The sequence below is a fragment of the Morone saxatilis genome, unplaced genomic scaffold (assembly GCF_004916995.1).
Source record: "Morone saxatilis isolate NCDOM2014 unplaced genomic scaffold, NCSU_SB_2.0 Contig3, whole genome shotgun sequence".
NCBI classification, from domain to species: Eukaryota; Metazoa; Chordata; class Actinopteri; family Moronidae; genus Morone; species Morone saxatilis.
The window spans coordinates 15,862,901-15,881,826 of record NW_023339873.1 but is presented as its reverse complement, the minus strand read 5'-3'; the positions used below and the strand labels follow the sequence as shown (position 1 = coordinate 15,881,826).

At 43.0% G+C, this 18,926-nt stretch overlaps 2 protein-coding genes across 4 annotated transcripts in view; both read left to right on the top strand.

The window, feature by feature from the left end:
• arhgef10 (Rho guanine nucleotide exchange factor (GEF) 10) overlaps nucleotides 1–10,162 on the top strand; it is a 48,885-nt gene extending 38,723 nt beyond the window's left edge. For all 3 annotated transcript variants that reach the window (XM_035674019.1, XM_035674018.1, XM_035674020.1), the window contains 5 exons: nucleotides 379–521; nucleotides 1,894–2,068; nucleotides 8,171–8,293; nucleotides 8,674–9,192; nucleotides 9,292–10,162. In XM_035674019.1, coding sequence (XP_035529912.1) covers nucleotides 379–521; nucleotides 1,894–2,068; nucleotides 8,171–8,293; nucleotides 8,674–9,176 — 944 coding nt within the window. In that variant the 3' untranslated portion in view covers nucleotides 9,177–9,192; nucleotides 9,292–10,162. The remainder of the gene's footprint in view (nucleotides 1–378; nucleotides 522–1,893; nucleotides 2,069–8,170; nucleotides 8,294–8,673; nucleotides 9,193–9,291) is intronic.
• A 1,459-nt stretch (nucleotides 10,163–11,621) lies between these two features.
• On the top strand, nucleotides 11,622–16,451 carry LOC118337363 (kelch repeat and BTB domain-containing protein 11). The gene is made up of 2 exons (XM_035674344.1): nucleotides 11,622–12,278; nucleotides 12,884–16,451. Exon 2 carries the CDS (start codon nucleotides 12,973–12,975, stop codon nucleotides 14,890–14,892), a length of 1,920 nt encoding a protein of 639 aa, XP_035530237.1. The 5' UTR covers nucleotides 11,622–12,278; nucleotides 12,884–12,972; the 3' UTR covers nucleotides 14,893–16,451.
• The last annotated feature ends 2,475 nt before the right edge of the window (nucleotides 16,452–18,926 follow it).

The following is an 18,926-nucleotide window of genomic DNA, read 5'->3' as shown; positions in this document are numbered from 1 at the left end:
TGACTAATGCCTCGCAGCCCATTTATATTCATAGTGAAGGCTGTGAAATCCATCAATGGCCACTCCACCAGCATTAGCAGACTTATAAATGCAGATGACCTTTTCAGACGACATTTATAAAGACCGACTATTACTGTGTCTTTCATCTAAAGTGTAAACCATCCCTTTAACTATGTCACATGAAAAATTGCTAGAGATTTCCATTGCAAAAGAGAATCCATTAATACTAGCAGAAGAAATGTACGATACAGTAATATTTGGTTTGTTGTAGCTTATGTTTCATCACACTGCAACTTTATTAGTTTGTTCCTAAGATATTTTGTGAAATACAATTTCTTTTTTTTTAGTACTGATGAAATATTGTGTTTGCTGTTTCAGATGGTTTGTGGAGCTATGAAAAGCCCAAGGTGCTGAAGCTGGGAGTTCTCCCAGTCAAGGCCATGCTGGCTGTGGAGGAGCACCTCTGGGCTTCATCAGGTGGACAGGTCTTCATCATAAGCACCCACACACACTGTGTAGAGGTACGTAACCTAGCTCTGATGCTGTCAGGCTACAATTACATACCATGTCTATCACCTATCTGTAGAGAGCAGGGTCTGAGTCCAGTCTGAATATGAAACAGTGAACAGAGATTAGGTTTGAGTGCAGTGATTTCTCGTGTGGTAGATTTCCCAAGAAGTGCAAACTGTGGTCACTTAAAGTATAAAAAAAATCCAGTGGATGAAGGCGGCTCATTTCCCTTCCTGGGGTTCCTTCTTTCCATATCCTGAAATATGGATTGTATTCCCAGTGTTTGTGTTCTGGCCTGGTTTAGGGAATGGAAGCCATGGATCCAGGAATAGTAACCTTCCTCTGACATGCACTCACTCATAATCTGTTTAGCCTCATTAAGCTCATTATGCTGGACCACCTGCCTGTCTCGCTCTCTTTTCCTCGCTTAGGACTTACAGTTAGTCCAAAGTGCTGACTGTAAGTGAAACAGGAGAGAGAGAGAGAGACTGACAGGAAGAAATGGTAAGAAGGCTAAGAAACTGGATATTTCAATAATTATGTAATAAATACTTAATCAAAGGTAGATCAAATACAAGAGTGAAAAACAAAAATGCAGGGCATTACATTTACATTTAGATTGTTCATCACAACATTTTATGAGAACATTTTACTGACACACTTGTGAATGGACTCTCCTTAACCAAATATAACTCCACCTACATGTAGAGCAATGTGTGGTGAGATTATGTAACCTGTGGTGATGGAAAAAGCCCAGTGTATCTCCATGCATAGAGAATTCAAATTTACACTCTGCACATATTTGAAACTATCCTTGTTCACACTAATGAAAGAAATGAAAGAGTTAAAGAAAATAATTTATGATTATGTACAAGATCATATTAAACACTGCCTTTCAGTGTGCTTCCTGTTTCGACTACTCCTGACAGTCTCATTGTGTTCTGAATTATGGACTAAATAAATATCTTTGGTGGATTTGGCCCAAATAAAAAAACATTGTTTCATATTCTGTGTTGTCTATTGTAGAAATGTGATTCTTTTGATTTCATTTTGACTGTAAAGTGTAATCACAGGGTCCCAGACGTAACAACCACGGACAATGCATGTGCAGGTGTAGTCTAAACAGACTTGAGACAGATTTTCTGTGGGTTGATTGGTGTCATATGCTTTTCAAATAGTTTTTCTCTAGTTTACTCACACATAGCTAATACAAGACAGACAAGTCAGAAATTCGGTCTGTCTAGATGTTGGACGGTTTGTCTCAAGTTGACTTGTACTTGTGCATTTCTGTTTTAGTCTAACCAATGTTAACTCACTCTCACTTTTAAGTGTGCAGTAGGTAATGCCTAATTTCTGTTGCCCTACCCTGTCTCCTGCATCCAGAGGCAGCTGGAGGCCCACCAGGAAGAGGGCATGGTGGTGTCCCACATGGTGGTGGCTGGCGTGGGCATCTGGATCGCCTTCAGCTCTGGTTCCACTCTGCGTCTTTTCCACACCGAGACCCTGGAGCACCTGCAGGACATTAACATTGCCACACCTGTTCACAATGCACTGCCTGGTAAGACTTACCTAACTTTCATTTATAGACGGACAAATTATCAGTCCAGTTCCTATTAAAAAGAGAACACATTGTGGATATTGATTCCATTTCTAAACATCAGCACTGGGAATAACATTAAGCTTAGGTATTCATTATTGTGAGATAAAGTTACCTGTCCAGGGTCAACTATTCTGCCAGTAAACAGATTTATAAATGATTCAGCTTATATTGCTAAATTGCTTTATTTGGCCTCTGCATCCCTTCGCTTATTAAAAAAAATACAACAAAAAAGTAACAAAACATACTGTACTGTAGTATTCAGAGGTTTTTCTCACCTTGTAGAAGTCCTTGGTTGGTGTACAGCCTTGTGGATTAAGATGAAGTCATGGTTGTTCTGTGGTTTTACCACCTTTACCACTTCAACAGTGACAGCCTCTCTCAGTTCTCCTCGCCTGCCCTTGAGTATCAATCAGTAATGCGATCTGTTCGCCTGAGTGTGCTTAGAGAGTGTCAGACTGTCTGACGAAGAACAGCAAAGCATATTTGTTCTCGCTTGTGATATCTGATCTTCTGATCATCTAGTCAAATAAACGTATTCAAATACAGCCCTGCATTTGTGGTCTGTGAAGCACGTCCCATGACCTCATGTTTTCTGAGGTGCTGTCTTACTTGGTGCCTGTCAGTAATTAGCTGACATCAGTGTAGGTGCTGGTTCAGACAGCTCTTGTTATGACAGGTTTGTAATGCTCTCTCCCTCTTTCAAAGGCTCCTTTAGTCTAAACAGTGAATCAGGAACCTCTCATTTTATCTCTATTCATAGTGTTGCAAGAACACTCTTGACCTCATCAAGTAATTTCTAAGGGAACTTAGTCTGGGAAAGGAAAATCCAGCCCAAATCTGCACACTTGTGAAAACAAATAATAGGACATCCTTTTGATAACCGACCAAACATAGAATTATGAATTATGACATCTCATTGAAATATACAGCATATTTCAAGCCGAGCTACTAGTTGAGCTTATAGAGTTCAGCATAAAATAACATTTCTCAGCTATCTCAAACATTAATGGTACCAAAGATCAAGAGCTTGTTTTGAGAAGCTATCTACATTGCTCTATACCACTATGGATAAGTGAGAACATCTTTTCTTAGTCATTTGGAATAACTGGACCTTAAATGCATTGAACAAAACACTTTAGGACCGAGTATGGGAAAGTTGATTTTACCATGCAACGGACTTAATATAGCATTACTAGTGAGTGCGGTAACTCCGATGAGAACAGTGGTTTGTCCCTGCTTTGAAGAGTAATTACTTTACTGACATCATTCCAGTGTAATGGCTCACCTTTGATCTCTGACTGTTAAGGCGCTGCAGATGTAAACCTGTCATTAACAGGTTGTAATATCTGCAGAACAATGTCAGAGGCGAGACAAATGAGCCATATGTCACAGACGATTTGATACCAGATGAGTTTAATTGTCGGGAGCAAATATTTGCTTTTTGAGGGTCTGAATAGCTGAACTAATCATATGTGTGACACACAGTATGTGTGTATAACCAAGGAATGTACGGCATCGTACCATAACCCTGTTTTGGAGGTCCTGTTCTTCAGCACAGAGTTTTGTTACTATAGAAATGGTTGTCCTCACAGCAGATGATATTATAGTGTGTGGCAGTTGGTTGTGCAACAGTTTCCTGCCATGTGTGTTTAAGCCAAACGTTGTCGGAGAGGATGTTCAGGTCAAATCAAATGACACTCGTCCCAGGCTGAAGTCATCAGAGCGGCCTGCTGCTTTGGATCTTGTAATCTGCCGTGTTATATCAGCTTGACCCAAAAAACACACAGCAGCCTAAAAGGATGAATTGAGTGGTTTTGTTTTGTGTTTTTTTTTGGTGTTGGGAGATTGCTTCTGTTGGTACGAACTCAGGATTTGTGCAGCCCAATCTGCTACTTTCAGTCTGTTTGTCCTTCATGCTGAGTAATGCAGACAGCTGTGGTTTGCTTTACATAAATGGTAGTCGACTCTTTGCCTTCGTCTTGAAACTGGAATGTACAGTGTTTTCATACTGAAATGAGGTTTTGATCTGAGTTTTCTTTTGCGATGACATCTATGTTTAATCTGGATGTGCATTGTGGTCTGCAGTTAATGACTAGCCTGCAGTTCGGTGCTATCTCATCTTCAGCGTCATTAGCGGTGCTGTCATTAGCCCAGCTCTTGCCTAGACTGTGTGCACATTTAGCCTTCAGAGGGACTTCTTTATTATTGCCACAAGGTAGCAATAACATTCAGAAAGGCATAAGAAGTATTTAGCTACAGAATGACGGTAGAGATTGTGTGGAGAAATTAGCATTTATTAATTAACAGAATGTCAGATCTCATGTAATTTGCTTTCGGGAGATGACTTTAAATGTCACTTAGCTGTTGGAGCGGCTATGAAGACAGAACCCAGTGCTGTGAAGGCTTAGGAGCAAACTTCGACAGAGAACCATTCACTCGCAGCTTTTCGTATCCATGACTACAAGTTGTTCGACATGGCACAGTAATTAACAGCATTTCTGCTGCCTCATTCTTCTGACCGCAGAGAAAACAGAATTATAGATAGTGCCAGCAACAGCAGAAACATTCAATTTATAAACTCAAGTTCTGTATGTTAAAACTATAAGAGATGACCGACTGCTGGGAGTGTCCACCCTCACTTGATACTGTGGGAGAATGTTTCTCTGATACGCAGTGTTTAGAGCTACAAGAGGAAGGCCTCTTTGTGAGACAGATGTAAATGATAAAAGTAGCCTGCTTTGGGACCTCACTGCCCATATTGCCTAATAGGATCCATGCAACCGCAGAGGAAGCCAGTTCTGGGGAAGACCACCACCACATGAAAGCTTTCATCCTCTGGGCCTCGCCATTAAGAGCTCGCTTCCTCTGATAACAGCATTGGTTCCCTGGACTGTCAGTCAGCATGGAAATCAAACTTTTTTCTTATCCTGCTTAAATCACCAACATGGTTGTGTGGTTGGGGATTTGGATATTCTAATGAATCGGTTGAAAGAAGTCCACCTTTCTGCCACTCTTTCTGTGCTCTGTTGCTTTTCCAGAAAGCTCCACAGTGCCGTTATCACTGCTGGCTGCTGCTGTGGAGCAGACTGAGACCAAAAAAATGTGCTGTTTCTGCACAAACTCCGATGTAATTGGAACTACGAGCCAAACTGTTTTGACAGGAGAGAGTGCATGCAATCGACGTGTTTTAGGCCGTGAGTGACAGGTCTTTCATTTGCCATTCTGTGCTCCATTAATGTACATTTACTGAGACACAAGCTAAAAAATAATATCTGCTTATCAGAACATTACAAGAAAAGACGCTGTCCTGAAATTTGATCTCTGATTTCTGCACCAGCCTCTTCTTCAGGAAGTCCACATTATGATGAAGGGATATTACATTACAGATCCTAATGCAGTTTTGGCTTGTATACACTTAGAACACACAATGGGGCTCACAATCACAGACACGGGGCGTTGTCTTCACTGTGAATGCCTGTTTAAATGGTGCAGTGTTGAAATGCAGGAGGTGCTCTAGGTGGGGCTATCCTTCTCATGTTCATGCACGTTGGAGCAATTCCGCTAACTCCCTTTATTGCAAACAGGAGTTCCTTATCCAAGTGCTAAACAGACAGCTGGCTAATGTGCTGTAATAGCAGTCATTTTCACTGTTTATTAAAGAATCCAATGCGGCTCATGTTTTAGAATAATTTAGTGGTAATTTAAACACACTGCTTTCTGTATTCCTAAATCTTAATTTGGTATATATCAGACAAGTACTACTGAATCTGGACAAGCACAAAAGATGTAAAATAGTCATAAAATACTCACATTAAAGAAGTGAAGTAAAGTGTGAATAAAGTTGAAATTTAATAAAAGAGAATATCTTAAAAAGTTCTTAATAAGCACTTCAAAAAGCAGTAGTCATCCTCCATCACAGCAGACTGCATGGTGATGATGTCTCAGATGATGGCTAGCTGGCTGGCTGCTGTGCTGAGGGTCTAGCCTGCCTTTGTCTGCTGCTCTGTGACCTAAATAGGCAGCCGTGCATGGCCTGATGGGAGACAAACATCAGGGGGGGTCAGTAAATAACACCTCCAGCTCCTCTTTGTTTGTATGCCACCATTGTTGCACACATCCCAACATGGATAAGACGCTTACGTCTGAGTGGACGTCCACTCCCTCAGAGGTACATGGTTTGAATAGACGTGATAGGAATGGATAACTCAAAACTTGTCTTAGTCTCTTCTCCTTTGGAAACATGGTAAATTGACATTAAAATGAACTACGATTGCTTATGACCAGTGAGGTATACAGTGTATGAAGTGATGGTGTATGATGGTGATCAGTTTGGTCCAGACTGAAATATCTCAACAACTATTGGATAGATTTCTGTGAAATTTCATAGAGACATTCGTGGTCCCCAGAGGATGACTGCCTCTGATTTTGGTGAACCCTGACCCTACTCTAGCACCACCGTAAGGTTGACATTTTTGGTTTTTAGTGAAATCTATTTGATGGACTCCCTTGAAATTTGGCACAGCCTTTCATTTTCTCTCTCATTATGAATTATAATCCCTTTGGTGATCCTCTAATCAGCAAATGTTAACATGGTAAACAAAATGAAAACTCCTAGTTTAGTGTATAGATATACAGCGCAGTAAACCTTGCTCTGTCAGTGATGCAGCAGATAAAATGTGTGTTTGTATCATTGAGTGAACAACATTTAAATAGAAGTACCCACATTGTGCTGATCTGAGTTATTTCTAGACTGACTGAACGGCTGATATTATTGTAATGTTTAGGATTTGCCCCTCCCTCCTGCTGTTGGTTGTCAGGACTAAGTGCAGATCAAAGTGCGCTCTGGTGTAGGATCAGGGCCAGAGCTGGGCCGTGTTGACATTCACTCAGGGTTTATTTTAGTTCACCCTCTGGGTGGGGAACTCCAAATATTATGAAAGGAGGAAGTTGAGCAAGGCCCCCGACCAGCGGTCTGTGTGTTTCTGCTAACTCTGGGCCCTCATTAGAAGCACATGTGGGCAGAACTCAGGGCCCAGTCTTCAACTGTACCTGCCTGCCTATCTGGCATGATTCCTGGAAGTGTGGCAGTATGGCGTGTGTGTGCCCCATGCAAGGGGTCAGCTCTAGTGAGGGGGGTCAGTCAGAGAGACTGGCAGTAATTTTTCCTAAAGCCCAAGAGGATTACTTTGAGGGAGGAAATTCAAGTCAAGCTGTTAGAGCAGTAATGACTCATGACAGTCTCGCCTCCCACATGGCAAGACTGAAAAGACTTTTTTTACAAAACCCCAGATTCTTATTACAATCATACAAAATAATGATAAAAATGTCTGACTAGATACCATTTGTTGCTTATTCCCGACAAAGCTCCCGTGTGGGAACGTCTGCGGTGAGTGCCAAACTCCACATAATAAGTCAGCTAACACAGCAAGCCTGACTTTATTGCCATCCTTGCTGAAAGGTGCTGTTAACTTAACAAAAACAGCTTTTACAGTCCAAAGTGACATCACAGTGAATTTTCTGACCAGGGCGGAAGGGAAAAGGTCAGGTCAGATTGTCCTGTTGTAGCTGCCACAGAGGCAGAGCTCCTTGCTTAATTACAGCATTACGCTTCACTCATTTCGTTACATAACACTTTTGTGTTTGTTTGTTTGACTCAAAGTGGACCATAATGGGACATTTTTTCTGTGTTCAGACACTTGAAAAGAGCTGCTTTTATCCAGGCTCCTCTTTTTACGTTGCCCTGGAGACAAATAACCATTGTCGCTGTAGAAATGCCCCACTTACAAAAAAGATACACCCGCTCCCTCCCGCGCACCGAACAGTATTCAAGTGGCTCATTAACTATGCTCTTTTCTGATTTTCCAGTGTGCATGAGCACGCTGCATCTGTGTGAGGTCTAACAGGTCATGCTTGACACTGTAAATTACTAAGGGTGGTAGAATATGTTTTCCAAGAAACATTCATTAGCGGTCTCTCAATATTTCCAGCTAAATGTTTAACTAAACTAAATTGAATTTTTGCAAGATTAAACCAATGTTATGCTTCTTGTTGTATTCACAGGGAACCAGAGAGTGTCAGTGAGCAGTCTGCTGGTCTGTCATGGTCTGTTGCTGGTCGGGACCAACCTGGGGGTGACTGTGGCCCTCTCTGTCCCCAGACTGCAGGGGATCCCCAAGGTCACAGGTAACACTGAAACATCACTGTATCCCATATGCAAATATACTTACATACACGCAACTAAGGATTTCTTTCATTTAGATTTTTAAAAAATAGTAAGGAAATGTCATCATAAATTTTGAGACCCCAAGGTGACATCTTAAAATGAAAAGCAACAAATGTTCACATTGGAGAAGCTGGAACCAGTTTGGTATTTATTTTAATTAATTAAAAGTTAAGATTTTCTGTTGATGGTAGTTCGTAATTATTTGAACTTTGGGTGATTTGCCTCAGAGATGTTCTGACATATTTGTATAACACATGAACAGAAAATGAATTGGTTTAAAAATTCAAATACTTGAAGGTCTTGATGAGTATTGAAGTATTGTGGCTGTACCTGTTGTCAGGTCGGGGTATGGTGTCCCTACACGCCCACAACGGACCAGTCAAGTTCCTCACTGTGGCCGCTGCGGTGTGTAACCGGCCCTCTGGCGTGTCGTCGTCCACCCCTCCCACCTCAGTCCAGCCAACGGAGACCGATGATGGGGAGAGCACCCAGCCCCCCTCAGATTCAGCCCTGGCTCCCCCTCAGGGACGGGGCGTGTGGTTGGGAGAGGCAGGCTGTACCACCATGGCTCTCCAGGACTCCCTGTCTTCGTCCTGCGGCTCCCTAGCTCCATCCCAGGGCTCCTTGGAGCACGGGCCCGAGGACGGGGCCCTTTACGACATGCTCCATGATCCGGCCCATCACCAGAAAGGCCGCCGGGCCAGCAAGGTAGATGTCAGCTCTCTGCTGGTGGTGTCCGGAGGGTTGGGCAACCGCAGGGTCAACAAAAAGACCAAACCGTCTCGCCATGAGGACACCACCTCTACTATCATGATCTGGCAGATCCCCTTACTCAACATGTAACACCAATAGCACCTTGGTAAGCTGGAAATATATTTTATTTTATATCAATAACCAGTAGAACATTTAATTGCTTACCTTTATACGGATCTTACCTATATTCTTTGTCTCTTTTCAGGTTAAAACAGAAGTGCTGCACACAACTCACAAGGACATTGTTGTCTTCATGGAACACTTGGGATCAATCAAAACAACTAGATGTCTCATTGAAACAAGAAGTGCATCAAGCATCATCCACAGTAATCCGATGATGTTTCTAATAATGTCTCCTGCCATAATAAAAACAAAGGATTAGTATAACAACCCACAATCATGATGGTGCAAACAGCACCCTACAGACCAGTAAAAGGATATACTGTATTTGTTAAGTTTGAAAACACTGAAAGGTTTTTAGTTCCACCCCCTGATAAAGTTGGTTGTTGTAACATGGCTAATACATTTCTCTTCAGTGTTCGTGCCATACCAGTTGACTATATAGGACTGCAGTATTTAAATCAGTGTTGAAAGGAAACGAGAAAGGCATGTAAGGTAGCGATGGAGCTTTGAGTCTGTTACATAAAAGTTTTATTAGGATTAGGTTTTTGGCCAGATCATCTGTCAAGGCCAGAGTTGTAAATATGAAGTATGACAACTCAGGATTACACGTGTGTGAGTTTAATGGTCAGAGAGGCTCCGCGTCAAATCCCTTTACTATTGAACCAGCTTGTACGCTGCTCCTACCATTCAGTTAACAGAGAAAAGGGATTAAAAAGGTGTAACACTGATGACTGAATGAGTTCGGGAAGGCTTGATGAGAATCCCTGGCTGGCCAGGTTTCTATTCATAAAGGAATGAAAGAGTTGTTTTCACCAGGACAGATCCCCTCACCCCATCACATCTCTGTGTCTCACATAAGGATATTTAAAAAAAGAAAGAAAGCTTTATACTTTTGTCACAATTTGTATGTACTTCTGTGTATTAACAAAGGCATAAACTGTTTTATTGAGCAACCTTGTGTACTTTATTTGAACATAATTTTCAAAGCATCCATGCAATTCTTCTCTTTCTTACGTATTATCCTTCAGCCGTTTTTTTAAACTGATGATTCTCCTCTTGGGAAATACACATCAACTTAGTCGCAGCTTTTCTGGAGTTTCCAGCTCAACAAAGAAATGTAAAGGAGGAAAAGAATGTCAGTGTGCCTATTTTTCTTGACTGAAACTAACCTTGTACTCTACTCTGCTTGTGCACAGCCATCAGTGCATGCTGGGACTAGCAATGTGCCTGAGGGGGGCCGCAGGAACTGAGCCTGATACAGCTCTTCCGGGATTTCAGTGCTCATTTCTCCCACTGCCGAACAGAGAGGGTCAAGATTCTTTCTCTCTCCTAACGCCCACGTCCACTGTTGCACAACCAGGTTTCACTATATTATCAGTTCTAACAAAAATGGACGAGATGATTTCAGGTTGGAGATGTTCCCATGCTACAGTCCACGCACCACGGGCTTATCCCAAATATTATCTGATCAGAGTTTTCGGTGTTAACTAACATGCAGACTTGAAAGATAATATTTAACTCGTGTAACCGAACACATGTATTTATTAACTACAAGTCTAACACGGCTACGCCTCAGTCTCACCGTGCCAACCAAGTAACCCAGTTATCAGCTTGTCAGGGTGTTGCCACTGGTAGCGTATCAAGGCAGCTCTGCAACTGGAAGTCTTTTGTTTTCCCTCTGACCCTGACGTTTCCATGGAGACCACTCATTTTGTGTATCAGTCTTCAGCGAGTCTTTGTTCTCAGAATATCTGGTATTAAAACCTCCCAGCTGAATGCCCTCTAATCTCACAGGGCTGATAGTTGAGTGTGATGTCCTTGCGGTGGCTCCCCTGTATTTTTATATCTGAAGGCCAGTCGTTGAGACACGCAGTCTCCACGGTGGAGGATAAACATCTGCTACTGCTGCCCTGTGAGGTTGTGCTATTTGTAATCAGGCCTCTTTTATGACTGCACACAAACATTTCCAATTCTAAGGTCACTTTTCCACACAAATCACAATAGTGCTGCTTTTACTATACACATATGCATGGATGCTGCAGCTATAGTTAGAAAGGAAAGTGTGACTCATATTTCCTGGGCATTGTTAGGCCTCCCACTTACAGAGCAACTAGTTCTACAGATATTGTAATAAATTGTCTCGTGCACAAACAGGTGGAGTGTACTAATGGGATATTTATTGATTGATTTTTAATAATGTAATATGAAATCCCTTCAGGGGCTCAGAGAGTCTGGTGTTTAATTGTATTTTAATGTGTACCAGCAGCACTGTAATACTCTAACAGGCACTGTGTTATATGGGGCTTCAGGTTGGGTTTGGTATATGTGTGTGTGTGTGTGTGTGTTAGCAGGGGAGGGAAGAGGGATTCCTCATATATTCAGTCCCCCCCCATCCATCCATCGTGGTACCCAGGACAGGGATGATGGGGAAAGGAATGTCGCATCTCTGGGATGAGTCCAGCGCGCGCACAACAGATGGAGCCTCGTGCTGTTGAGTGTAGGGTTAACGCCGCCCGGAGGGGGCGTGGTTTAGATCAATGATAACCGCCTCACTGTAGTCAACTGTAAGACACAAAAAAAAACACACACACTCACACACACGCACAACAACTAACATCACAGCGCTGTCAGGGTCCGAGAGCGAGAGGGACGAGCTGCAGGCTGCTGGAGGGGGAAAAAGACGCGCAGCTCCCCCCCCCTCCACCACCACCACCTCCCTCCTCCCCACCACTTCCACCGGAGGATATTACTTTGCGACGGCTGATCTGAAGAGGAGGCGCGACCTGAAGTGACTGATCGTCCCCCTCCGCCTCGCAGTCCGCCGCTGATCCCGGGCAGCTCTCCGCCGGTGCAGGAGCAGCGGGGAGGAACAGCAGCGGGGAGGGTCGCTAGAGAAAAGGTGAACGGATGGGATCGACCCGCTGGGACTGTCGGTGAAGGGAAAGCCATCCACGGCGGGGGGAGCGCAGCCCGGCTGGTTCATCGGGATTGCGCCCGTCTTACGTAACTGAGCTTTCGTGGAGGGACCGGCAGGGAAAAGTGCTGGTATCGAGCAGCGAGGAAACGCAGGTAGGTCACGTTGCTGTCAACGGACGCAAATCCTCATTGTGGATTGTAATAACGTTCAAATGTAGCGACGTTAAAAATACTTGTATGTATCCTCGATTTGGCTGAACGCGGGTTTCTCATTGTCCGACACTAAGCGTCAGACGAGTTCTGATACAATTACAAAACGCCCTTTCCTTTCCCAGTCATATAAGAGATTAATTCCCCCCCCATCAGCGCAACACCATTTGCGCATGCGCTCTGAATAGCTCCAGATTACCACAAAATAATGGACAGGCAGGGTGATTATTGCAGTAGGTCATGCAGTGTACAGACACAAGGAGCTGCATGTTGGGGCTGCTTCCATTTCTTTAGGCTGTAGATGAAAGCTCCCACCGTGCTGCTGCAGCTGCTCTGACCCAGCTCATGACACATTCATACAGGAGAGGATTACACAGCAGAGTTGGCAGCGGCAGCCCGAACTCAGTTTTTCCCTTTTGAATTTCACGGTTTCCAAGCTGTTTGTTATTAGAGAAAGGGTGCCCCTTAGAGAACACAGAAGTATTTGCAGCCTCATAAGACTCCTTTTTTTTCTCCCTCCTCTGTTGGACCCCCCTCCCCCTCCGTAGGTGAAGGGAGAGGAGTGCAGTCACAAGTTCGTCAATCTACTCTCCACCCACCCAGGATGATCTCGTCCCATCGCCAGTGAGCAGTCGAGATGAACGAGGGCCACAGGCAGGGAGGAGGGGCTATCACTGTGGAGGCTGATGTCATCCTCCACGCCGTGAACCCTGACCTTGTCACACCTCCGGACAAAGGTGGGAGTCTATGTCCAGGTTACGTCCAAGGGTTTCTGCAGGGCGAGCAGGATTTCAGCCCCCCTCCGGTGTTCGAGAAGGAATACCTGTTGGATGGAAGACTGATGGAGAACAACCACGTCGACCGTCAGAAGGGTAACGGCTCGTACGTCCCGAGAGCTGAGAAGTTTCACCTCCCCAACGATAAGCCAGCTCCGGATCTCCCTCCTCACGCTCGCTCCGCTGTGGCCAATCACATCGCTGGCATGCAGCAAAATTGTGCAAGTGAAATCCACAATGGCGCCAGAGCTAAACTGTCTTACAGTGCAGATTCCTCCATATGCCCGCCTAACCAAGCCAAACAGGAAACCGATTGGTCAGTCCTAAAATCGGACCTCGAGCACGGGGACGGCAGCCAGGAAGCTGAAAATACACAGTCTAAGAAAGAGCCCGATTTAGTCATCGAAGTCGGCGGGCAGACGATCAGCGCTCACAAGTCTGTCCTGGCAGAGAAGAGTGACTACTTCAAAGCACGTCTGTCACGAGACATCCTCAAAGTAAAGGGCTTGAGCTACAAAACTTTGTCTACGTTGATAGACTATGTTTACACTTCTCAGATGAATGTTTGCAAGGACAATGTAGTAGATGTCATCACGGGGGCTAAAATCCTCCAGATCCCCTGTGCCGTCCAGGCGGCCATGGACTCCATGTCCGCACAAGTCACTGCCGAGAACTGCTACGAGATCCTGACCATCGCCAAAAAGCAGCGACTCAGTGAACTGAAAGAGACCGCCTACGGATTCATGAGCGACAACTTCCTCCAGATCCTCAAAGACCCCGCTGTGTACGGGCGCCTGACTGGATCTGAGCGGGATCTGATCCTGAAGAAGAGAATGGAGGGGAGGCAGACTCTGATGGTGGCAGAGATAAACGATGTGTTTGATCGCGTTGGGAGCCGGCCGCCGAGCCGGTGCGGCAGCCGGCCACAGAGCCCGCTGTCGGTTGGGTCTTTGGAGGAGAATCATATGATCTACTACTTTAACGAAACAGCAAATGACTGGAGACCTTTGACTGCGATGCCTGAGGACATAAACACTAAAGGGTGTGGGATCTGCACCATGTATAACTACGTGTTTGTGGCAGGGGGAATAAAGGGCTACGGGGACAAGGGCAAAGTTTCAGACAAGGTCTTCTGTTACAACCCCATAACCAACCTTTGGACCGAGGTCAGACCTCTGATCCAAGCTCGCGCCCAGCTTAAGCTTGTGTCCATGGACGGCTACTTGTACGCCATTGGAGGGGAATGTTTGTTTACAGTGGAAAAATATGACCCTCGCATGGACCGCTGGACCACGGTGGCCCCCTTGCCCAAGGGAGCCTTCGCAGTGGCCCATGAAGCCACAACCTGCAGCGGAGAGCTTTACGTGTCAGGAGGCTCCCTCTTCTACCGCCTTCTTAAGTACGACCTCAAGAGGGACGAGTGGCAGGAGTGCCCCTACAACAACAGCAGGAAGAAGTCCACAGACATGGTGGCCATGAAGAGCTTCATTTACCGCTTCGATGTCAACCGTGAGCAGGGGATCACCGTGTTCAAGTACAACACCATAGTGAAAATGTGGCACGATTGCGCATCGCAGAGGCTCGGAAGTCACTTACCCTTCAGGTGTGCCGTTATCGGGAACTGCATCTACTGTGTGAACAAAAGCCAGACTCTTCAGTTTGTAGTGGAGGAGGAGAGCGCCTACTTTGTCGAGGAGCCGCTGAAAGCACCCCTGGAGGCAAAAGGCGTTCTTTTTCCTTTTGTTCTCACTTTGCCTAAAAAGCCTGAAAAGGTTACATAGTGTGTGTGTGTGTGTGATCCAGAGTAACACAATAAATGTGTCATAGCAGAACTGGAATGAGCAGAAGACCTTATATACATCTTCAATGTCAGCTTTTTCTCTCAGTGTCTCATTGCCTGCTTATGATGAATCTGTGTATTTGCATGGCAATATAATGTGTCTGCAGGGTTAAGCCTTAAAAGGAAAACTTTTTTTTTTTGTGTTGAATGAATGCAACAATATTTGTACCCGACTGTAGATAATGACAATGACAGTGACCGTAGGTTATTTTGTGTATTTTCTGTGTTCAGTTTTATTTGGTGCACTTTTGTAGTTAGAATAGATATTATTTAGAACATATTAACTAGTTGACCGGTGACTTTGGTAACAAAAACAAGTGTTTTGTTGGAAATTGTATACAAAAAACAAACAATGGAAGCAGTTGTAGTGCGCTTTATGAATGATGCAACACAGGTTCTATGCAAATGAGACAGAATATACAGGAGGGTCTGCTGTAACGCTGTGCTATTTGACAGCTACTATAATAGGAATTGTAATTCAGGGGATGTTTTCAGTCAAAGCAAATTCCGCATGTCAACTCGGTACCTCCAAGAAACAAAACAACAGAAATATAAAACAAGAGGATTATTGTAAACCGAATATGAACAGAATGCTATATTGCTCATAGTGCATACTCATGGGCGTCACAGTTCCTACATTTAGCACATTTGCCAAAGATAAATAAAAATTCTTGTCAGGATAAAATAAATGCATCAAAACTGACCAAGACCTTCACATCTTTTGTGGATTCAGTTCCTTTTAAAAAGCATTCCTCTGACCTCACCAGTTGAGTTTAAAAAACACTAAAGCAATATTTGTTTTTTTCTAAGAGGAAGGGCGTCATGTTTGCTGCTACAGGCACTTTCTGGGAAGTTAAGGGGAAAGCGAGCCACTCACAATACACAAAGATGCATCTCTTATCTGTCTTTCCCTGTATGTGTTTGAGGAAACGGCAACAGACTCAGCTGCTAATAGGTCAGTCCGTCCTTCAGGTCAATGGTTAAATCAGATGCTAGAGTGCTGCAGCATGGTCAGGCCATGACCCTTACTGCTTCCACATATAAGATATCCTACTGTCATGACACTAACAAACCATGTCCTTCTTGCATCTGTGCACAGTAATATGCCAACTTTAGCTCTAAGTTCCCTTCTTTTAGACATTTCACAGTATTTGTTTGCTGCTGCAATAACACAGTGGGAGTTTTGTATGGAAGCGAATGCTGATATATTCTTGGAATAACTTGCTTTTTGATAATGTTTGTAGAAATGTCTCCAAGCATTCAACGTGACTAGGACAAAATGGATGTGGTTTTGATATTTTGCTGGCTGGCGTCTGTATTTTTGTGAAATTTTGTATGGATTTGGGTAGTTTTGGATCTGCTGCTGTGATGGACAGTAAAGTAACGCAATGCTGGCTTCCTGTTCAAGGTATATGGAGTGGGCTAATGAATTAGCTGTTGGATAATGTATATCAGTCAGAACTAAGTGCTTCAAATAAAATATTTTGTGTCTGAAAATGATCTGGTTTTCTGAATATTTCTTTAGCATGATGGTGAAGTGCTGCAGGCTTTTGACTAGTCTGAAATATCTGGAGCAGCGCTGCCATCTAGTGGACACTGACTGGAACAGCATGTACAACCGCTGCGCAAACATGACCTCATGTCCAACAAAACTGTATTTACCTTGTTAATAAATGTAGTTATCATTGTAGTATGCATCATCAATACATCATGAGGCATGTATTTTATATGTGACAAAACTAAATGCTGATTGAAGCCCTGTTATTTGGAATTTATTATGACTTACTGTCCTAAACCTTCCTATTAATTATGGCATATGATCTCAGAGCGATGAGATAATTATAATATAATAAGTCATAATTGTGCGTAACATTCTCAGGTGTTATTAAAAAGTTCTTATAATAATCACAGATAGTCTAACTGCGTGGAAAAGTTTGACCAAAAGAAGTCGATGCCTTATAAGTCAGACCAAAAGTAATTCAAGCAATAAGTAATATGTAAATAATTCTTCCATCCTTGAATTTAAGAGTTTAACTGCTCCAAATGTTCAGAAAACATCTTGATGCAATACTAAATTTGTATCACTGGAGGGCGATGTCTCCCTGATATATGAAAGGTATCAACTGCAGTAAAGCTTAAATAGATCAGATTGCTTCCTGTTGCGTTGCATTAAGGTTCATCTTTACAGACAAAGGCCAATATTTGAAACCTCTTGACTCCAGGTGTCAGGGTAACAAGTAGCAGGTGCTATAGGTGATTGTACAGTACCGTTTACAGTACAGTAAACCACAATATGATAAAACATCCAAAAATAATATAAGAGAAGATCATACTAGACAGGCCTACAGTATAATTAGCTGCATAATTGCTGTGTGAACAGCTGTGTTTACTGTATATCTGTATTCAAAGTCAGAAACAGGCAGATTAACAGCTGTGTTGAACAAAGTTGTGTGTGTTGTAGATGGTTTTGTTGTTAGAATAACACGTGCAGAGGACTAACTCTATCCCTGCACTGAAAGGGTCAAATGAGAGAACTGTATTGTAAAGAGCCACACATTGTAACTTTTGCTAAACAGTGACCACTGTGGCCACCAGCTGCAACTACAGGATAGTGGCACATTCAATTTCACAAGATTCTCTTGGGCCAGATGCTTTAAAGACATCATCATTGGTGACCTGACTGAGAGCAAGTGGAATGGGACCACAACACGCATTCTTCTATGGTGAGTTTACTTCTTGTTTATTGTGATAAAAACCTTGCGTTACAGTAGCATAGTCAGGACTCAAAAATCTGAAGTTTGCTAACAGCATAAGCTACTGGTCATACCAGAACAAGTGAGGTTGTAGCAACAAAAACCCTGAGTGTACTGAAGTGAGTATGGGTGTCAGTTATTCCTCATGAATTCAACTTTCTACTTGTAAGAGTCACTCTTTAGGTTTAAGTTTTTAAAATCTTTCATAGGCCTACTTGTAAAACTACAAAAGCAACAAGAACATTTAATTTACATTGATGCCTGTAATCATACATAGTACTATTGCCTCTCTATGAAATGTAACTCTCCAACATTGATGACTTGTCTTCCTTTCAGCTCAAATCCCAGCTGAGGCCAATATACTGATATACTGCATCAATAAAACCTCACTCAGACTGTAAAGCATCCAGATTTGAACCCAGGCTGTTACAGTATGTGGACATCAGTACAGTCTAGGCCTAATGTAAAGTGATTGCATTGTTTTCATGTAACAGACCACATTAAGTCAGAATCACATTGTTTGTTTGATGCAGTAAATATACAGTCCATTTGTCTTGGAGGCAGTGAACTGTTTCTCAACACATGATCCTTTGTACGTCCTTGTACACATATTTACTCATATGACCGACTTTCTACTTTGCTGCAGTGGAAACAATCTTTTCCCTCTTGCTTTCATGTAGCTATTATTCTATTTTTTTTGCCATATTTTTATTTGTTTATACTGTCCCTGTTGGCTCATGTCTTTGGGGGCAGACATATCAGCAAGTGCAAATTAGTTGAACATAATTGAAGTAGAAAGAGTTGTCTGCCCATAGCCCCATAAAGTAAAATCCACAAATGCGTTTTAAAATCTTAAACCAATTTAAGTAAATACTGAGATGAGGGTCTGTTCCTTTGCCACAGACAGAAGCAGGCGTTATGGGACTCAAAACATGTGGCTGGCATTTACTGAACAATGAGGTAAAAGTTGGATGCATGTTAAAAATTTGTGTTGTATTTTATTAAAATCTACCGTACAAAACCCTCTTAATAAAAAGCCTTCTTTTTCAACGCAGTACATCATAACATAATTTCACACCTGCCCTCGTTTAGTGGTGATTAAAAGTAATTAAATTAAGAAAAATAATTTTGCCTGTCTGGTTACGACTCCTTATGTTGCCTGACATTTACATTAGACCATAGAGTTTCATCCACATCACATCTAATATCAAACCCACTGCTA

What these genes read in the sequence shown, in the direction of transcription:
- LOC118337363 (XM_035674344.1), top strand. Translation starts at nt 12,973, where the DNA reads ATGAACGAGGGCCACAGGCAGGGAGGAGGGGCTATCACTGTGGAGGCT.